General features: G+C 43.5%; 1 protein-coding gene, 1 long non-coding RNA gene and 1 pseudogene across 3 annotated transcripts in view; 1 reads left to right on the forward strand and 2 right to left on the reverse strand.

The window, feature by feature from the left end:
• Positions 1-19,750, reverse strand: part of LOC113568751 (cell adhesion molecule CEACAM5-like) — a 159,962-nt pseudogene that overhangs the window by 91,594 nt on the left and 48,618 nt on the right. The gene's annotated exons all lie outside the window — the stretch shown is intronic.
• The window catches only part of LOC145652946 (uncharacterized), a 56,733-nt gene that overhangs the window by 3,931 nt on the left and 33,052 nt on the right, over positions 1-19,750 (forward strand). The gene's annotated exons all lie outside the window — the stretch shown is intronic.
• On the reverse strand, positions 11,794-18,422 carry nars1 (asparaginyl-tRNA synthetase 1). Its single transcript, XM_026996518.3, has 15 exons — positions 18,249-18,422; positions 17,725-17,807; positions 17,465-17,530; positions 17,191-17,283; positions 17,012-17,101; positions 16,487-16,565; positions 16,109-16,179; positions 15,770-15,856; positions 14,325-14,546; positions 13,810-14,009; positions 13,420-13,555; positions 13,171-13,284; positions 12,762-12,893; positions 12,291-12,422; positions 11,794-12,128 (listed from the first exon to the last, which is right to left on the reverse strand). Exons 1-15 carry the CDS (start codon positions 18,289-18,291, stop codon positions 11,997-11,999), a joined length of 1,680 nt encoding a protein of 559 aa, XP_026852319.2. The 5' UTR covers positions 18,292-18,422; the 3' UTR covers positions 11,794-11,996.

Here is a 19,750-nt window from a genome sequence, read left to right on the forward strand (position 1 = left end):
AGCAATGGAACACCTTCATCCCAATCTTTATCATACTCAGCACAGTAATACCTCATCATATCTGATGGAACCTTTCCAATGCACCCTGAGACTCGGGGTGATATGCACTGAAGAAGTGGTGTTGGATATTTAACTCACGTGTTACTTGGGTGAATAGGTTTGAGGTGAAATTATTCCCTCTGTCAGACTGGATGTATTTAGGTAGGTCAAACGTAGTACAGAACTTAATCAATGCTTTACTCACAGCTTTAGATTTAAGTGACCGAAGGGGTATCGCTTCTGGGTACCTACTGGTGGTGCACGTTAAAGTCAACAAGTAACGATGTTCTGCCCGTGTCTTTGGCAGGGGACCTACACAATCTATGACAACTTGTTCAAAGGGTTCACCCACCACAGGAATTGGAACCAAAGGTGCAGGGGGAAATTACCCGATTTGGTTTCCCAACCAGTTGGCATGTATTACAAGACCGATAGCAATTCACAATGTCTTTTCGGATTGATGGCCAAAAGAAATGTAACAAAATCCGCTGTGCGGTCTTTCGCACACCCAGATGACCTGACAAAGGGTGATCATGTGCTAAAAACAAGATATGGGCACAGTATTTAGCTGGTACCACTATTTGCATCAGTGTGTTCCACTCTTCACTAGGGTCAGTCGAAGATCACTTCTGCATTAGCACTTCGTTTTCAAGGTAATTCTCACTCGTATATCCTGTAGCTTTTTTTCCTTGTTTATCTATAAGGGTGAAGCAATGTAAAAGGGTGCTGTCTGCTCTCTGAGCCACAGCCAGTTCCTTTTGTGACATGAGATCTGGCGTCTCAGTCTCAGGAACAATGGGCACTATTTTTTCTTTAGGCGGTGCAAACACAGGTGCATCACCTACTGGCACATCACACATGAATGTTCCTTTCAGGGGAACCACATCACAGAGTTTCCATGCCTGAGCACCGGTCAAAACACAAGCAGGAAATGTGCTTTATGCTTCTTGTGCAGACTCACTAACCTCCACAGGATTCTCTATTACCTCGGGCACAGGGAACACCATACCATCAGCTATGTCGTTAGCTAAAATAAATGATACACCACAGACGGGCAGTTCAGATTGTACCGCCATTTTAGCTGGCCCTGAATACCCACTTGTGTGTAGGCACAGATTACGTACAGGGAGCCTCATAATACTTAGTCCTACACCCTTCACCAACACATCGTTACCACTGTATATGTATGTGTCTGATGACAATGGCAACATACTTCCCAATATCAGGGATACAGCAGCACCAGTATCCCTTAATCCCATGATTGGCCGTTGTCCCTCATCATCATCAGTGAGAGAGACAGAACCTTGGAAAATAAAGGGCTGAAAAGCAGTTTCTACACATCCAATTGTATCTGAGGGTAGAACACTCATTGCATTTATTTTCTTAGCTGATCTTGCTGCTTTGCGCTGTATGGCCAGACAAGATGCAATGATGTGCCTTTTTTCATGACAATAAAAACGCTTCCTTGTTTCCACTGTGGGAGAGGAAACAGTTGCTCAGAGTGGGCGATCTTGGCAGGTCTGGTTTTGGTACCAGGGTGCTGCCATTAGCCAAGCCATCTGGCATAGGGGAGGAGAACTTTCTGGGCCAAGGAATAGGACCCTCTGGACCCATGCTCTGCCTCCGGATCGCTGCCTCCTCATCTGCCTTTTCAACCTCAAGCTGTAAGACCCGCACCCTCAGTAGCTCTGTCTCATGCTCCTGCCTCTTGATTTCCAGCTCCACTTCCTTTAGCTTCAAAGCCAGTATTGGGTCACCACCAGGAAACTGGATGACCTGAGGCTCTGTGCATGAGCCGACCACAGAGTCATCTCTGGTTTCCACCATTGACACGCCCTGCATCAGGTTCACCTCATTCTGGCAAAGTTCCCTCTCGTACTAAGCAGGCCTCTAAGACTTCCTTGATTTCCCGTTTTGTGGCTGAACGGGTCACCACAACATCAGAGAAATTTGCTAGTAGTAACAGGTCTTCCTTTCTACACAGGTCAAACTGCACCAGGGTAGGACAGAGTAAAACCAGACAAATCAAAACTCCTAAGAAAATCCCTCCCAACATACTGTGGCAAAACCCAAACTGCACACAACACACACAGCCACCCCACCCACAAGAGAAAACCACCACCTAGCACAGGGAAAAAAAACAACAAAAAAAACACCCAAAAGGGGAAAAGAAAAAAAGAGAATCCCGGACGAGCCCCCAATTATGTTACGACCCTGTCTAGGCTGGGAGGCTGTAACATGGGGGTTTTGAACAGTACAACAGTAGAAATGAGTAATGGAATGAATAACCAGACAAAGTTGACAGCAAAGATCTCGTGTATTACAAGTTTTTGGTGTTTAAAGACAAGAAACTGGTGCAATCACTTCAGGAGTGACCAAGGCCAACACAACAAACAAAACCACACTAGAAACAAAACGATGACTAACTAAGCTAACAAAAGAAACTTACAATGACTACACTGTTAGAACAAAGATAAACCCACACGCAAACACAATGGCAGCCACTCTCTCCCACCAGTGTGTAACGATATACAGGACAATACATACAAGAAACATATATTATCCAGTAATCAAACAAGGGGCAAAACAAACCATAAATCATGGGGCAAATACAAATTCATACACAAAGTCTAGCAAACACAAGCTCAAACTGTAGCAACAAGTCTAAACCAACAACCACGAACTCTTCTCCAGTGAGCCCTAAGCCAGCCCTTTGTCTCTTTTATTTTGTGCTCTGTTCACTGGAAAACCTCATGTAGATCAGGATGGGGGACACCAGAGAGGAAGAGGCAAAACCTGGAACACAGAATGCAGACATACAGGCGGACATAACATGTGAAACAGCAGTAGTGAATCTGCTCATACCACAGCACACACCACTGCATAAATGGTGCATAAATTACTGACGCCCCCCTGTGTTCACAACCTCTATAGTACTGTAAAGATGTTTTATCATGACAGATTTGTTTCTTTCTCTATTTTCGAACTTTGTGAAAACAGAAGTCAGCTTCCCTACTCCCTTTGAAGCAGAGTTTAGATGAACATTTACACAAAGTGTTACATATCATGTTAAGGTGTTTATGGTTAAATGAACAATTATACATAGTGGTAACCAGCATGTTAAGGTGTTTTTATTAAATGAACAATGATACATACTTTTATTTTAAATGTGTCTGAAATGTTTTGTTGTCATGTGTTTTCTTTAATAAATTAATGATTTCATTGTTCATATTCATATGTTCCCTCTTTTATGTTTATAGTGCTGATTTCATTTGTTCAAGTTGGACTTGCTCAAGGTGATTTATATTCTGTTTATATATTATTTAAAACCCAAACTGCCATTACTAACTCTATTCAGCTATTGGATGAAACATGAAATGATGGAATGATGTCATTAGACATTTATGAAAATTTGCTATTTTAAATGTATTAATTTACACATTTAGCATTTTAGTGTATGTATTTTATAATTAATGAATTTATATAGTATTAAAACATGTGCAGGACCAGACAGCACTGACTGGTGTGGTAGATTTAGATTTAGATCTGTGTAATTTATTTGTTTTCAAAGTAACTGAATGAAGAATTCAAATGTTTAATGTTTCTGCAGGTCATGTTAAAGCTGTTGTGAGTGTAAGTCCTGATAATCACGTGTTCAGAGGAGAGACTGTGACTCTCAGATGTGACATACAGGGAGAAGGAGACACTGGGTGGACATACAGCTGGTATAAGAATAACTACAGTCTCTACCCACACACCACATACAATCCATACATGATCAGCTCTGTTACACAGTATGACAGTGGTACATACACCTGCAGAGGGTACAGGGGAAGAGACTCTCAGAGCTCAGAGATCAGTAATGCTGTTACATTAACTGTGTCAGATGAGTTTGGACTGTGAATTCAGCCAATAGGCATTCATAGCAAGGTTGTTATTGTGTGTGAGTGATTTTAAACACAGAGCATTTTATATTTGCTGTGTTCCAGAGAGACCCCAGGCAGTACTGAGTGTGTCTCCACAGAGTTGGCTGACTGATATTAATCCTGTTAATATCACAGTGTACAGTGAGACTACATGTAATGCACTAATTTATTATAGAAAATATAAATAATAGATACATTGCTGGATATGGGGTGATATTTAATCAGTATGTTTAAGTAGATAACTGGACCCAGTGGTGTAGTACCTTTTGTAAACTAGGGGCCATTTCAAAAATAGGGCTGTCTGGGGACATGTTGAACAGTCAAAATGTTGGGTTTCATATAGGAATTTAAGAATTTAAGTACTGTAGAGCCTGAGCTGGTTTTGACTGTGCAGTCTAATTGTACACAAATATTGAGTAGAGAGACCATCACACTCACATGTGAGTGAGCAGGAGAGAGTGTAACTGCCTGGGCATATTACTGACACAGGGGGGCAGTAGAGTTCACTCCTCTTATCAAAACTTTTATAAGTGACATAAAAGAGCATCACAGTCCTAATTACAAGTGTCCCATTACTGGACAAAGTGTCTAAGGTGTTACTGGATGGAATGATTAAGTGACTCACACTCATGGGTTAACGTTTTACCCTCCAATCACAATCAGATCCCCACATAATCTCCAGATAATCTCCAAAAAACACAATGAGTAACAAATTAGAATGCAGCATCGTGGGTCTAACCTGTATCTTATAATATATGTAAATACAGAGTGACTCCAGGAAGACACTGGGGGTCAGTCAGCTGTAACATGCAGTGTTCTCCATCTCTTTCCACAGATTTACCCACAACTACACTGACTGTGGAGTCTCAGAGTCCTGTGTTCACTGGAGAGTCAGTCACTCTGGTCGGAAACCCAGTGACTCTGCACTGTAAGATGGACCAGTCTGCTGGATGGAGCTTTTACTGGTCCAGACACACACAGAACCCTGAGAATGAGACCAACACTGCAGCAAACTCCTACACCATCAGCTCAGTGGCGCCCTCTGATGGAGGCCAGTACTGGTGCAGAGCTGGCAGAGGAAACCCAGTCTACTACACACACTACAGTGATGCACTCTGGTTAAACGTTACTGGTGAGGAACAGTTTACAGTCTATAACTACTGTTTATCAATTACATATTCAGGAAACATGTGAAATGTCTAGTCTTAATCAACCCATATTAAAAGTTACTTCACAAATAGATTAAAAGCGTCCGTATATGTATTGTGGAGTCTTGGCCTTGTGCACAGATTGGCCACTAGATGGCAGCAGGTGATAGGTTTTAGTAGAAGGAAGACGAAGCAGCTCACAAAATGTCTGATTTCCTAAATAACAGGAAGCTGTCATATCTGCTACAGGACATGTTTTATGTGCTCCTGAATGAATGGATTTATTCAACATTAAAACATGTACTGGACCAGACAGCAGTGACTTGTGTGGTAGATTTAGGTCTGTATACCGGTGAGTATCAGTTGACAGACTATAATAATAGAAAACATGGTGTTGGTAATCTGTGAGATCTGAGTTGATATAATTATGCCTGACTGGATATTTTACTATATGAATCGATATTATTCAGTCATGAAAGTGTTAAGCTTCCATCATTGTTGTGTGATTCCCTTTTCTAGAAAACCTGCTCCTACAAACTCTTTGGATTTGCTGCTCAGTTTAGTTTTAACTGTAGCAGAGCAAATATGCAGCAGCACATAAATAACTCCTCTCACTCACACACAGCCTTTTTATTATTACCCAGTTAAAATAAACAATGCAGCAGATTCTGTGTAGTGTTGATATTATAATTTTTGTAAAGTGGTTGGGTGTCTACCACATGAATAAATGAATGAATTAAGTTATACAGCTTGTTTGCAATGAGTGTCACTTTTATTTGGTTTTTATTTTTATTTTAGTTTAATTGTATTTTTTATCATTCCATTCCATTATGTTCACTTCCATGTTTCGTCATTTCACTTCTCATTTGTAGCTGTTCGTGTTTTTCATGTTTAAAATAAACGTCTTTGTTCACACGGCTCACGTTGGTATCCCATCCCTCACCCTCAATGCTCCCCAGAGTCACAGAAGCACTGTAGCTCTTCAGCTGTGATTAATTCTGTGTGTGTGTGTGTGTGTGTGTGTGTGTGTGTGTGTGTGTGTGTGTGTGTGTGTGTGTGTGTGTGTGATCAGCTCTATCCCATTCAGAAGCTCCATTCTCCATCCTCAGTCTGCTCAGTAGTCTACTGGCAGTCTCTCCATATCTGCTAGTGTCCATCGTGCTGGGGGTCAAATGCTACAGAGCTCACGGTAAGAACTCTTCCTCTTAGACACACATTACACACACTGGAAGAAAAGAGATGATCATCTTACATTTGTTTGAATCTGAATCTCTGTGTTTGTATGACTTTCACCACTCTGTCATGACTCTTAATACTGCTAAGACAAGCAGGACACATGACAGTAAAGTGTCTGTTATGTGTAATCCATAAAAATCATGGTTTATAAAAGCAGCACATGGTCATGAAACCAGTAGTTAAAAACAAGAGTGAAGAGAACAATGACTGGAACCAGAAAATGTTACTTTAGGCAAGACAGCAAATACTAAAAGAAACATGAGTGTAAATACACACACTAACTAGAGCCAAACAACACACAGTCACGACAGAGCAGAGAGATGAATGAAAACAAAACAGTGCAGGTTACCATGGGAACCACAACCACCAACAACTTAAAGGTTTTATACATGAGAGAGAGAGAGAGAGAGAGAGAGAGAGAGAGAGAGAGAGAGAGAAAAAATATACTAGTATATACTGTCAAAATGATTTATTGCTTGAGTTGATTGATTGATTTGACAGCTGTCATCCCCTCCCCCCGCATATTTATATATTATATTATTATTATTGTTATTATATGATATATGATATGATGTGACAATATTATATGAAAATAAAACACAATGAGGGATCCTCAAAATAGTTTTATTAACTTAAAAAAAAAATGTTTATTTATTTCAGAAATAATCAAGTGATTAAAGTAAATAAAAGTTATGAATCCAACCACGAGTTTCTAACCCGCTCGAGCAAGCTAAGCAGAGCAATCTTGAGATCCTGGCAAGTGATAGTATGGAACTGGTGATTCAGACAGTGCACCCCCCAAAGGCAGTGTTAGGAGTAAAATAGCACACCTCTTCAAATCAGACGTTTTCTGAAAGAAGATGAGACATCTGTATGTTTTTTACAACACTAACAGCAATCCATGTTTTACCTTATGCGTTGCACAGCTTTTGAATCCTCAGGAAACACCCCAATACATTAAAAATGCTGCTAGTCAGATGCAGCGGGGTGTAGGATTATCCGATAATGATACGGTTAGTTTTAACGATATAAACCGATTTGAGAAGTTATTGAATTGTAAAATTGTTGTTGTATCAGACGTTCAACAAAAGCGGTTAATCTTTTTTTGAAACTAGCAGGACACTCACGGAACACGAGTTTCGTTTGTGGCCACGCCTGCACCTCGTTTGTCTGTGTATCTAAACTCACGTCAGGGTGTGCGGCGTTGTTGTAAAGTCTGAATGTAACGTGTTTGTGTTAGAGGTATTCTTGTGTATTGCGTTTGTTTAAATGTCAAATCGTTTCATGTTTGTCGTTTGTAATAACTGTGAGTGCCTCTGTCATTTATGTAATAAATGTTCGTCCCTGTCGAGGAAGTCTGGGTCCTGCACCTCGCCCTGCGGCACTCGGGCCGACACGCGTTTCAGACGCCCCATGAGAAAATCTTACACGACAACCATTAATACGGTGTTAAAAATATTGAGGGTCGTCTCGGGTTTCATTACGTCTCTCGTTTTTGTTACAAAGGGTTCACAAGTATGAGAAAACACATGCGAATACTACTGTCTTGATCCTGAATGTTATAGTTATACTCGGAATACGTTACAGTGTTCAGATCGTCTAAGACTAGGTCAGATTACTGCTACGAAAAACACGAAGAGATGCGAAACATATTCGCTATGCAAAATAGGATTCTACTGCCCCAAATGCGGAACGGTAGAACATCTGAGCCCCTTTAGCACAGGTAAAAAATAACATAAATGTGTTCAGCCTTGGTGCAAAATTTGTAGTGAAAAAACAGAATCGGAGGTCAAACACGAATGTTTCATACAACCGTTAAAGGCGGAGATGGCGGATGAACGTTACATATTTTATGATATAGAGTTCAGACAGGAAATGGGCGTATATGTAGATAATTTTATATGCTGCATGGAGTTTAATGAGGGTGTGTGGATGGCTGAAGGGGATGGGTGCATCGAAGCCTTTTTAAAAATGTTCCGTCATAGAAAATTTGAAGGATACACATTTGTAGCACATAATGCAAGGGGTTATAATTCCTATCTTTTGTTTAATTATCTGGTGAAATAAGGGGTCCTTCCTACTATCATAGCACAAGGGGGGGGGGGGGGGGGGAAATGTTGTGCTTTGAAGACACTGCTTATCAACAGAGATTTATAGACAGTCTCTCATTCCTACCTATGAAACTTAGCGCCATTTCAAAAGCCATTGGGGTTTACAAATGCTAAAAAGGAACATTCCCACACTTGTACAACACCCTAGAGAATCAGAACTATGTGGGGTCGTACCTGACAGGTGCTTGGTTCAATATGGAGCTGATGACGGCCCTACAGAAGGGGTACAGAGGGATGAAAGTATTTTAGATCTGGCACTTTCCTAATAGAACAAATGAGCTGTTTTCAGACTACATTAAAATATTTTTGAAAACCAAACAAAAGAGCTCAGGTTATTGTCGTGTCCGTTGATGCAGGAAAGAAGAGACAGGAACCAGTGCGTTACCTTGTGGCCTTTTATTAATACAGAGCTCTGGAGATGTCACTTCACAACGCAGTGCGAGTGAGATCTAAAGCATAACTTTGCAACAGACAGGCTTATAGTTTCTCACTTCTGCTTTTGTGTTTTTCCATCTCAGCCGTCACCTCTGTTTGACCGTCTCGTACACGTGTCTTCTTGCGTAATCACACATGCACGTCTAGGGCATTTCCTTTTATGTCTGGACATACAGTAATTATTTTATTAATTCAAGCATTAGTCCTATTCCATTCTGTGCATTATTCTCTATTAGTGTAAGCTTAGCATTCATTTAATTTATGAAACCCCACATTATCTTTCCTGGGTAGTTGATGAAACCACAAAAAGGGAGTATGTTCAAAAATATGAGGAGAATGAAAGGGTTAAGCTGGAGGAAGAGAAAATTTCAGTCAACCCAGCCAAGATATCCGTAGCTAAACTCACGCTGAATTCTTCGTGGGGTAAAATGTCAAAAACCAGACAGCTCAAACACGGTTTTGATCAGAGATCCTGATAAGTTTTTATAGTACATGTTCTCAAACCTGTACGATGTAAGTCATTTCTCTTTTTCTGAATGACAAGGTGGCAATGGTGCAGTGGCATCACAAGGACATCAAGTGCTATAACCAGGGTACGCTAACGTGTTCATAGGTATTTTTACGACCGCGTATGCTAGGCTCAAGCTGTACAATTTGATAGATCGTTTACAAGACTGTTGCTTGTACACAGACATGGATAGCATCATCTTCAAAAGTTGTGAAGGTGATTGGATACCGCCTTTGGGTGATTACCTGGGGGGTCTTACAAGTGAGTTGGACTCTAATGACGAGATTGTAGAATTTGTCAGCTCAGGACCTGAAACATACGGGTATATGACTCAAAGGTAAAATAACAATGAAAGCCAAGGGTATCACTTTAAACTCTTCAAATTTTAAACTCGTAAACCTGAAATCTCTGACAGAACTGCTAGACGAATGTGTGAAAAACGGTGATCACACTAGAGTACTTACGACCACTCACAATCAAATCGTAAGAGATAAAAAGGGCTTTCTCTTGTTCAGGATTGTTTATGACAAACGTGTTTTGTTGCCCGATTTCAGGACTCTGCTGTATGGGTATTAAGAATCTGATTGTTTATAAGATTTGTATTTTTTTAGTGTTATTGTAAAATGTCTGTAACTCATTGTTTTGATGCTAGAATGCAAGTACCATTTTCATGTATCGTTTGTGGTCCTAGCAATAGGAGAAAATATTTTTTCATCAAAACATTACTTGAAAATTGTAGTGAGACATTGTCTAAAGTTCCTGACAACATTGTATGATGTTATACATGTTGGCAACCTGTGTATGATGAGCTGATGCACAAAATAAACATTCGTTTGGCTCAGGGAATACCAGAATCTTTGTGTGATGATGAACTGTTTCCCCGCAGCAAGACTAACCTTCTAATTCTAGACGATTTGATGAATAATGCCAGTAAGAACGAAGAAGTAGAAAAGGCTTTTACAAAATATACTTATCACAGGAACCTGAATGTGTTGTATTTGGTACAAAATCTGTTTCTTCATGGAAAAACCAGCAGAACTATTAACCTTAACGCAAACTACATGATTTTATTTAAGAACCCCAGAGACAAGTCACAGGTCAGCGTATTGGCTCGTCAGATATATCCGTGTAATGCCAAACATTTTGTTGAATGTTTTCAAGACGCTACCTCTAGACCTTACAGGTATTTATTTGTAGACTTGAAAGCTCAAACGCCAGAAGACCTTTGTCTTAGGTCAAGTGCGTTTTCCTTGGAGACCCCTGCGGTGTACGCTCATTAAAAAAAAACAAAAAAAAAAAAAACTCTAAAATATTGAAAAAAAAAAAAATCTACGACTAAAGTCAAATCTAACGATGCTGAATACCCTTTATAAGTCATCGCCCGAGCAGAGGAAGGTTATATTACGCAAGGCGTCAGCGGATCTCAGTTTCCATTTGCGAATTGGCTTTTAACCTGCTCTGTGGTAACATCCTCTAACGGCTCGTCAGTATCGGCTTTTGAAAAGACAGAAAAAGTGGATAAAACTGTTTGATAATAAAAGATCGTCTATAGATACAAAGAGAAAAGCTATTAATCAGTCCGGAGGTTTCCTCTTACCCTTGCTTAGCGTTGCTGACCCCTTTATAAGCAGTTTGGTAGCATCGCGCAAAGATTAAAATGTATATTGCAGAGAAGATGTATTTGAAACCGCATCATCAGATGGAAAAACGTAAACCTCGCGTCCGATAAAACAAATTTAAGACAGACCGTGGCAAACGACCTAGACGAAATGATGCGACACATTTTAAGCAGGTCTAACTTGGACCCTTATGAAAAGGCTAAACTTTACGCATCAGCGTTGCAAACAGATGACTAGACAGCTGTGTAGAGGGAACATCTCCAAAAGGGGAAATTCCAACACACCCACTCTAGTATTCACACAATATGTGTGTGATTAGAAGAACTAATATCTGCAAGGCTGTAGATCTCCAGGAGGTCAAAATATAATATATAAAGAACATCCTTTTTGTATAACCAAAAAGAATACATCACATATCTACAACTAATATTCACTGCTAAAGCAAGAAAAATTGTTTTCGTTTTCTGCCTACAACTCTGTCCCATTTTTGGCTGGGATACTTTTGAATCTTCTATCATGTAAGACTAAAGCCTAGTACCCTTGTTTAACGTGGGCAGGGCTGGAGATTGATTGAGCTACACAGGCTCCTTTATGTCCACTAACGACTCTCCCAACGTGCTGTGCAGTGACAGGGCGTTTACAAACCTGTGCTAATACAAACAGCACCACCTGAACTGGACTTGGGCCCAAATAGTCAAACAGCGCCACTTGGAGAGCTTTTCTTTAAAGACACTCTAGAGGAATTAACAGGAATAGCACACTGACACACACAACCATCACGTCTTTATTACTCCACAGAAACTGTCTCACCGTGTCTACACAGTATTCATATAGTATAGTTCAATGCTTCATACTGTGGTCTGATAACTGTTAGTACTGTTGCTGTAGTAAATAATCTGGCTTGCTTGTGAGGTCTTGCAGAACAGCACAGGCAGATTGGATGTGGCAGGAGGGAGGTGGGTGTGCGTGTGTGTTCAGGGTCTGCAGCGCTGGATAAAGCGTGGGTAGAGGCACACATCACGGATGTGGTTACGGTTGAGTAGCCAGGTGAGGAAACGCTCCAGACCTAGACCATAACCTCCATGTGGACACGTCCCATACTTCCTCTGAAAAACACACCCACCCAACAGTAACACATTACATAAGTAAGGGGCAGGGCTACCCCCTGCACACACCTAGTCAGTGTACCAGTGGTAGGGGCAGAGCTACCCCTGCACACACATGGTCAGTGTACCAGTGGTAGGGGGCAGGGCTACACCTGCACATACCTGGTCAGTATACCAGTAGTAGGGGGTGGGGTCAATGCCTTCTCTCTTGTAACCCTCCAGGAGCTCCTCAGCATCCCAGATACGCATGGAGCCCCCCACGATCTCCCCAACATTGGGCATCAGCACATCAACCTACACACATACACGAAATGAGAGAGAGAGAGAGCGCACGCTGTCTCATAACTGCAATGTTGAAGATCAGGGTCCTATCAATCACATGACTTTCAGCCACTCAGAGAGTGATTCAGCTCTACTGAACTCAGCACTATGAGAAGATTAACACTGACCAGCTGCATTCCCGACTAAACCCCGCAGTTGCAGCCCTGACTAAACCCCCAGTCACACCCCGGACTAAACCCTTCTGCTCAGTCTCACACCAGGACAGCTGTGTGTGTCTGTTTTAGCCCAGCTCTGGATTTCTGTTCACACAGCTGATCAGTGCAGCGGGGAAAGATGCTCCGTCTTACGGACCGACTCGGTGAGGCGGCGGTCGTCAGGGCAACGCTGCATGTAGAAGGACTTGATCTCAGCGGGGAAACGGCACAACAGGATGGTCTCGTTAATGGTGTCCGTCATCAGCCTCTCAGGGGCTTCTGGGATATCCTACAGGGTCAGGAAACACACACAGAAGGGGGAGAAAACAGAATTATTTAAAAACGCATGAACAATCACTAATTGTAATTTTGTTCAACTACACAATAATCTACGGCTACACCAGACTGGCAGTCAACACAAAAACAGACGCTTGTATCAGTATTCACACTCTTCACTTTATGCCCCAGCAGGGGCAGGTTAAGAGCACAAGGCATTCTGTCCCAGTGGGGGCAGGTTCACAGCATGGGGCATTATACCCCAGTGGGGGCAGGTTAAGGGCACGAACCTCCCCAAACTCATAGTGGGTTCGATCGTCCTTCCGGACGTCGTGTTCCTTCAGCCAGTCGATGGCCTCCGTGTAGTTCATCCTCTTAAACGGCCTCGTCGGGGGCTTGAAGTTCTGCAACAAAACGGGTCCCGTCAGGGTCCGCTCTGAACAGACCAGTAAATCTGTGTGTGTTTGTAAATCTGCCTGCTGTAGATCACCCTGGAGTTTAAACCTGCATGAGTTCATTTGGTAGTGACGGGGTCGTACGGGGTTGAGGTCGTAGAGCAGGGGGGCGATGGGGGATTTGAGAACGCGGTCCACCACGTCACACACCAGGTCCTCGAGCCTGGACAGCAGGTCCTCAAAGGTCATGAAGGGGCACTCCGCCTCGATGTGTGTGTACCTGGGGAGTATAATCACGTTAGACAGGTATGTGTGTGTGTATTCTCTCTCTTTCACTCACTCACTCAGGTGTGTGAAGCTGACAATGTTAGTGGCTTGCATGCATGCACGCACGCATGTGACAGGTGTCGTGTGCGTGCGTGTGTGCGCTAACAGGTGTCTGCGTGTGCGGGATTGTTCTGTGCGGTACGACTGAGCGAAACAGAAGGTAGGTAGGTAGGTGTGTGTGTGTGAGAAAGAGAGAGATATACTCACTCTGACAGGTGTCTGCGTGTGCGGGACTGCTCTGCGCGGTACGACTGGGCGATACAAAAGGTGTCTCCAAGTGCGGGGATGCAGGTCTCCAGGTAGAGCTGGGACGACTGGGTCAGGTACGCCTGCTCACCAAAGTAGTTCAGGCTGAAGAGGGTGGAGCCGCCCTCCACCTGTGTCTGCACCAGCGTGGGCGGGGTGATCTGCACAACAGACGACCAGTCGGTCAGTCGGCGGCCAATCACAGCCACCGCAAGAAATATCACCGCCATCACACTTCTATTTCATTTTTGTTGTTTTATTTCTATGTGTCCACCATGCTGAGGAACACAGCTGCCCACCCTGATGTGGGTTATAACGAGGGTCTACAATGTGGCTACAACGTGTTTATAATGAGGGTCAACAACAAGTGTGTTCAGTATGTAAGCAGCGTGGTCACAGCACTGCACAGGTTAGTCTCTCTACCAACCTCCACTCTGGGTCAGACCTCGTGGGTTAGTGTCTGTTACGGCGCTGACCTCATAGTAGCCACGGCTGAAGAAGTGATCCCTGAAGCACTGCGTCAGGGTGGAGCGCACACGCAGGATCTTGGAGACGTTCTCGCCACGGATCATCATGTGCCTGTTGTTCAGCTGCACGTCCACGTCAGACTCCTCGTTCACCAGGTTGTCAGCGCCCCCTGCTGGAGCCAGGCCGATCAGCTCCCAGAAATCACAGTGCAGCTCATGCCCTCCAGGGGCCTACAGAGGAAACAGCAACAGCAATGCAGTATGAGACCTGTGTCCTGCTCTCACACACACACACACACACACACACACACACACACACACACACACTACTGGGGCGACTCTTCCTCGTAACCGGCCTAACCCATTACATAAACATCTCGATTTGCATAAATGTGTCCGCAGTTTGGATTCCCCCAGACATCCAGCACCAGCTAAAACCTACTCCTCACCTACGCTCACGTACGGTGTGGGAATGTTCTACAGACATCCAATAGCAGTGCTCCGTGAGCCCTGCAAGTCAGAAACGTCTCATCACAGCAGCACAACTATGAACGGACACTTGAAACAAAAGCATCACAGAATAAATTTAAGACTCCAGCAAGACGGCCTCATTAATCCAGCAAGACCGCCGCAGTAATCCAGTTTACTTTTTGTCACCACCCAAAGTGGACACATTAGGACCATGAACATGCAGAACGTGTTTGTTAGTATTCACTAAAACTGACTTTCTGGTTGTTTCTTCATCAGTCCTGCTGTTATGATAATGTAACCTCACACTAGCTAACATTATGACACCACAGAATGACATTTCTGCTTCGCTAAAACAGCCGAGTGTGCATGCGAGTGTAAATGGCTTAAACATACAATGACTCGTTTTTGTCTCTACATTTCACTTGAGTAAGGAAAATAACGGCAAGTTATAAAGATACAATACCAATGATTATATTAACTGCATATTACTCCAGTGATGGAAAAAAAAAATCATTTCATAAGCATTTTTGAGTTAAGTCAGGTACTTACGTACCTCTCATGTCACCACACCCCCTTCTTACATCCTCACCTGGGTTTCATTTCCCTAGTCGTGTGTGTGTGTGTGTGTGTGTGTGTGTGTGAGAGAGAGTGTGTACACATTCTCTTTGTTCCTCCTTTCGGCCACGTGCTTATGTCCACGTGCTTCAGTATTATGGGCGGCTTTGTCTGTTTTTACTTTCGGTTTTGTTTGAAATCCTCAACTTGCACTTCCTGCTTGTCCTCAGCACACTTTTTCTTGTAAATTTGTTTTTAAGAGATGATTGAGAAGTTGTTGATATTTATTTTTGATAAGTTGTTATATTAATCGAGTAAAAGAAATAATCTTTAAAATAACTGATACATTAGTCGTTAGACTAACCGACTAAACAGAAAAATAATTTTGTTAACAGTTAATGTAATGATAACACATACACCCCCCTTACCTGCTTCCCCTTGGGGACTGTCTTGATGGTCCCATACAGAGCCACTGTACTCTCTGTGGACAGCACCAGTCCATTATAGCACTGACACTGCAACACAGTGAGGGAACAGTTAACCTGGACACTACGGACACGGACACCTTCACACACCCACCCACAACACAGTGAGGGAACACCGATAACCTGGACACTACACAGACAAACAAACAAAACTCTCCTTTAACAAACACACACACATACTGTTTTCAGACACACACATTAGCAGAGGATGTGAGAGAACAGCTCAGTCTGACAGAGAGACACATGCATGTCACATCATACAGATTAAATCAAATCACGTACCAGATTATCAGTGAGGACACACTGTAGGAAACCAGTTCCATCTCTCAACACGATGAACAGGAGGTTCTTCCCTATCACACACACACACACACACACACACACACACACACACACACACACACACACACACACGTGGCCTTGACTCAGGACAACACAGAATCTCACACAGACACACACTGACTACAGTCTATTACTGTAGCCTTGTTACCAGGTCACACCGGGCCTACGCGAGACAAATCCAAACCACTGTGGTCACCTCCACCACACTGCACCTACATTCATGGCCCTTAACCCTGCTTACCTCCACTCGAGAGAAATGTGTGGCTGATATACCAAACACCTGCCACCTGCTCCAGGCGTGCGGGCGTGTTTACGTACCTTGGCGCCGTAACCTGTGGACCCAACCGAACACCTTCACTCTCTTCCCCCGAAGAGCCTCCAGCTGGTAGATCTTAGCCTGAGACAAAGAACCAGCACGTCAGTCCCGACACCAGCCGAATGACCCCCGTGCCACACTCGCACAGCCAACAGCAGAACACCGGGCATCCCCAGTGCCACCCCAACCCAGCACACCTTTAATAACAGGACAATAATGGGATAACAAAACAGCCTTGACTGAGTGGGACAGCCTGTCTCATTCTCCGATCTCTGCTCTGTGTTGCTTTGGAGCGAGAATTTAATGACCGAAGCTTAGCGTGAGCCTTGATGCAGTGCTTCTCAGCTCACGCTGGACACATGTTGGACACAGAGCCTCCGTTAACAGAGTCTCTGTCAGTTAGATGCTCGTTAACAGCCTCTATAAGTGGCCCATCTCTGGATCAGCTGGCCTTTCGCCATGGTTACGGAAACGTATGGCCTGTTAACACAGCTAGCTGTGAGAAGCAGAGGAGAGCTCTGGCTTACAGTCTGGGGATCTGGTAGGCTGGGGTTGTTCTCAATAACAATCTTCTTGGCATCCTCCAGATTCTTCTCTCTCCTCTCTGCATCTTCTGCCTGTCCGTGAGCACACGACACACACCGTTAGCAACACACGTGCTGACTTGTTGATTACACGTGTAGCACGGGTTCTCCTTGGCAGACACCTCCTTCATGTCTTTAGCATCAGTCTTCTGCTGCCCCCTGTGGAAGAGCTTTTTCGTATTCTTCATCTGGGTTTTGGAGATCACAGCCCACCGCTGACATGCAGACACAGAGAGAGAGAGAGAGAGAGAGAGAGAGAGAGAGAGAGAGAGAGAGAGAGTGAGTGTGAGACTGATCATGGAAACAGACTTGGTCTGATGGAACTACCATGTCAAGGACAGCTTGTGAACAAACTTCATTTCTGGCTCAGTCAACAAACAAAAGCCCCAGACTCACCTCTCCATCTTTCTGGGCATCCACGTAGATAGTTGGCCATGGTTCTTTACCAGCAAACAGCAGAGCCTGCAACACAGTGTGGACAAAATAATCATCCTTACTCAACTTTACAACCTGCAGAGCTCAAAGGACACAAACGCTGCAAATCAAACCAATGACACCATATTAGTCTGGTTATTTTACAGGAATGCTGAATCAAATGTCCATTAAGAAGATTTTAGGGGGTCCTCAGAAAGATAAGGAAGATTAAGCAGGCTCACCTTTAAGGGAGTTTTGAACGGCTTGTGTTCCGTCCCATCTCCGCTCTCATCACTGCCATGTTTATCAGACACGTACACCTCCCCTGTCACACAGTCCATAAACCAGGACTCAGGACTCCAGACGAGTGCATTTGCTCAGTGCATCCGTCATGAAAAGCCTCAGACAAGCCAGCTAGCAGCTGCCAAGAAAATCCACTCTGGCGTTTTCTGCTGAAGTTCACCCCGGAATCTGCCGCCCATGTGTTTGTCATCCGTATGGCTGGGAAGCTAGCTAGCTAACAACATAGCTACGTTTAGTTAACTCAAGACATTTCACCAGAGAACACATCAGCTGAAGCGAAACTACCTGTCTGATCTGTGATCAGCCGTCATCTCTCAAAACACACGGCGAAATGAGACCCTAGCTGAAGGAGAACCAACGATAACGCTAATGCTAACACTAACGCAAGTCTTAGTCGAGCTGATGCAACACTCTGCGCAATTCACTGCGGTCGTGATTTCGCGACTGCAGGCGTCACACTTACTCAGAGACATGTTGTGCGTGATTTGGATGACTTCGTCGGCCATATCCACACCGCGTCCGCCCGCTGTGTAAAGGAAAGCCTGCGCTTGTGGACAGAAACGCTGCAGTTTGTTCAAGGGTCGAGCTGCCGACACCGATCAACCCTCACACCGCCCTGCCGATGAATGAAGGAAGCCAGCGCAGCCTGGTAGTCCGTGACGTCTCAGCTCGGGGTTGGCCTATTTGGCTGAAAATACTTGTTCAAGCCGTTGATTGGTGGGTCTGGGAAATCCGAAGGCGGGAGTTTCCAGTAAAGCTATCAGCGGTTGGACGTCGCCCTTTCTGTCGGGGTGTCCCACTGAAAACGAGGTAATTGATTAAACATCGGATCTATTCGATATTGTACAAGAAATAGGACGTTAGGTTTGATGCGTCAGAAATTAGATTTGATTTTATTATGAATTTGTATTATAACTCCATTATGTCATATTTAAATTAAGTTTGGATGGAGCAATCTAAAATATGAAAATGAGTAAATTCAAAACTAAGTACTAATCATATAACTAATATAATCCATTTCCAAAAAGCATGAAATCTTAGGAGCATTTTCAATTTTAAAATAACGTCTGGGAACATGGAACCAGACATTCACACCTCACATCACTAGCCATAGAAAACCACAAACAAGAGTTTACAATCTTATCCACAGCGACTTAAATATTTATTAGTATGACAGAACATGTGTTCCCATGGAAACCCAGTGGTGGTGGTAGCACCTTAAAAACATAAAAACACTACAATATACATCACACACTAAAATATACAACAGAGAACTTACAGAGTAAAGGTATAAAGCTGTTACCATTAACCTTGCTGCCTAAGGATTAGTAGCATAGTAGTTTAAAATTTCAGTAATGTTTACATAACGATATATGGTGCACAGTTTCCATCCATTCATCCACACATCCCTGCCCCATCTATCCATCCACCCAAAAAACAAAGGTTATTTGTACAACTGTGAATGTCACACCTCTCATAGACATTAGTAAATATGTAAGTATTTAATGTTAAACATGTGTTTGTGTGTGTGTGTGTGTGTGTGCGTGCTTGTGTTTGTTTGTGCGCGCATGAGTGTGCGTGTGCGTGCGTGCACAGGCACGCGTATGCGTGTGTGTGCGCGTGCATGCGTGTGTGTAATGACAGACAACCCTTTCCAGGAACCCCACTGCCAGCTGTTTGAGAGCGGGGTTGTGTATCTGCTGGGATTTGCTCCAGTTCTGCACACCCTCCACAAGAGAGGACAAAACACGCTGTGGTGTGAAAGACACTGTGACGTGTGGACAAACACTGTGACATGTGGTGTCAACAAACAACTGTAGACATGGAAACTTTCTGAACTTTAAGGGCTTCATATCTTAATCACTCCGAGGGTCCATGTCGTTTAGTTTCTCCTCCTTCTCTTCCTCCTCATCCTCCTCCTCTTCCTCCTCCTCCAACCTCTGGGTCTGTATGGCCCATTTCTTC

This window comes from Electrophorus electricus, chromosome 21 (genome assembly GCF_041902795.1).
Source record: "Electrophorus electricus isolate QZ-2024a chromosome 21, ASM4190279v1, whole genome shotgun sequence".
Taxonomy (NCBI): domain Eukaryota; kingdom Metazoa; phylum Chordata; class Actinopteri; order Gymnotiformes; family Gymnotidae; genus Electrophorus; species Electrophorus electricus.

Excerpts from the sequence above, each read along its gene's own strand:
- nars1 (XM_026996518.3), bottom strand. The coding sequence starts at position 18,291 with ATGGCCGACGAAGTCATCCAAATCACGCACAACATGTCTCTGA. Across the intron at positions 17,531-17,724 it reads CGTTCAAAACTCCCTTAAAG|GCTCTGCTGTTTGCTGGTAA; the intron begins GTGAGCCTGCTT and ends ACTGTGTTGCAG. Across the intron at positions 14,010-14,324 it reads TCAGCCGTGGCTACTATGAG|ATCACCCCGCCCACGCTGGT; the intron begins GTCAGCGCCGTA and ends TCTGTTGTGCAG.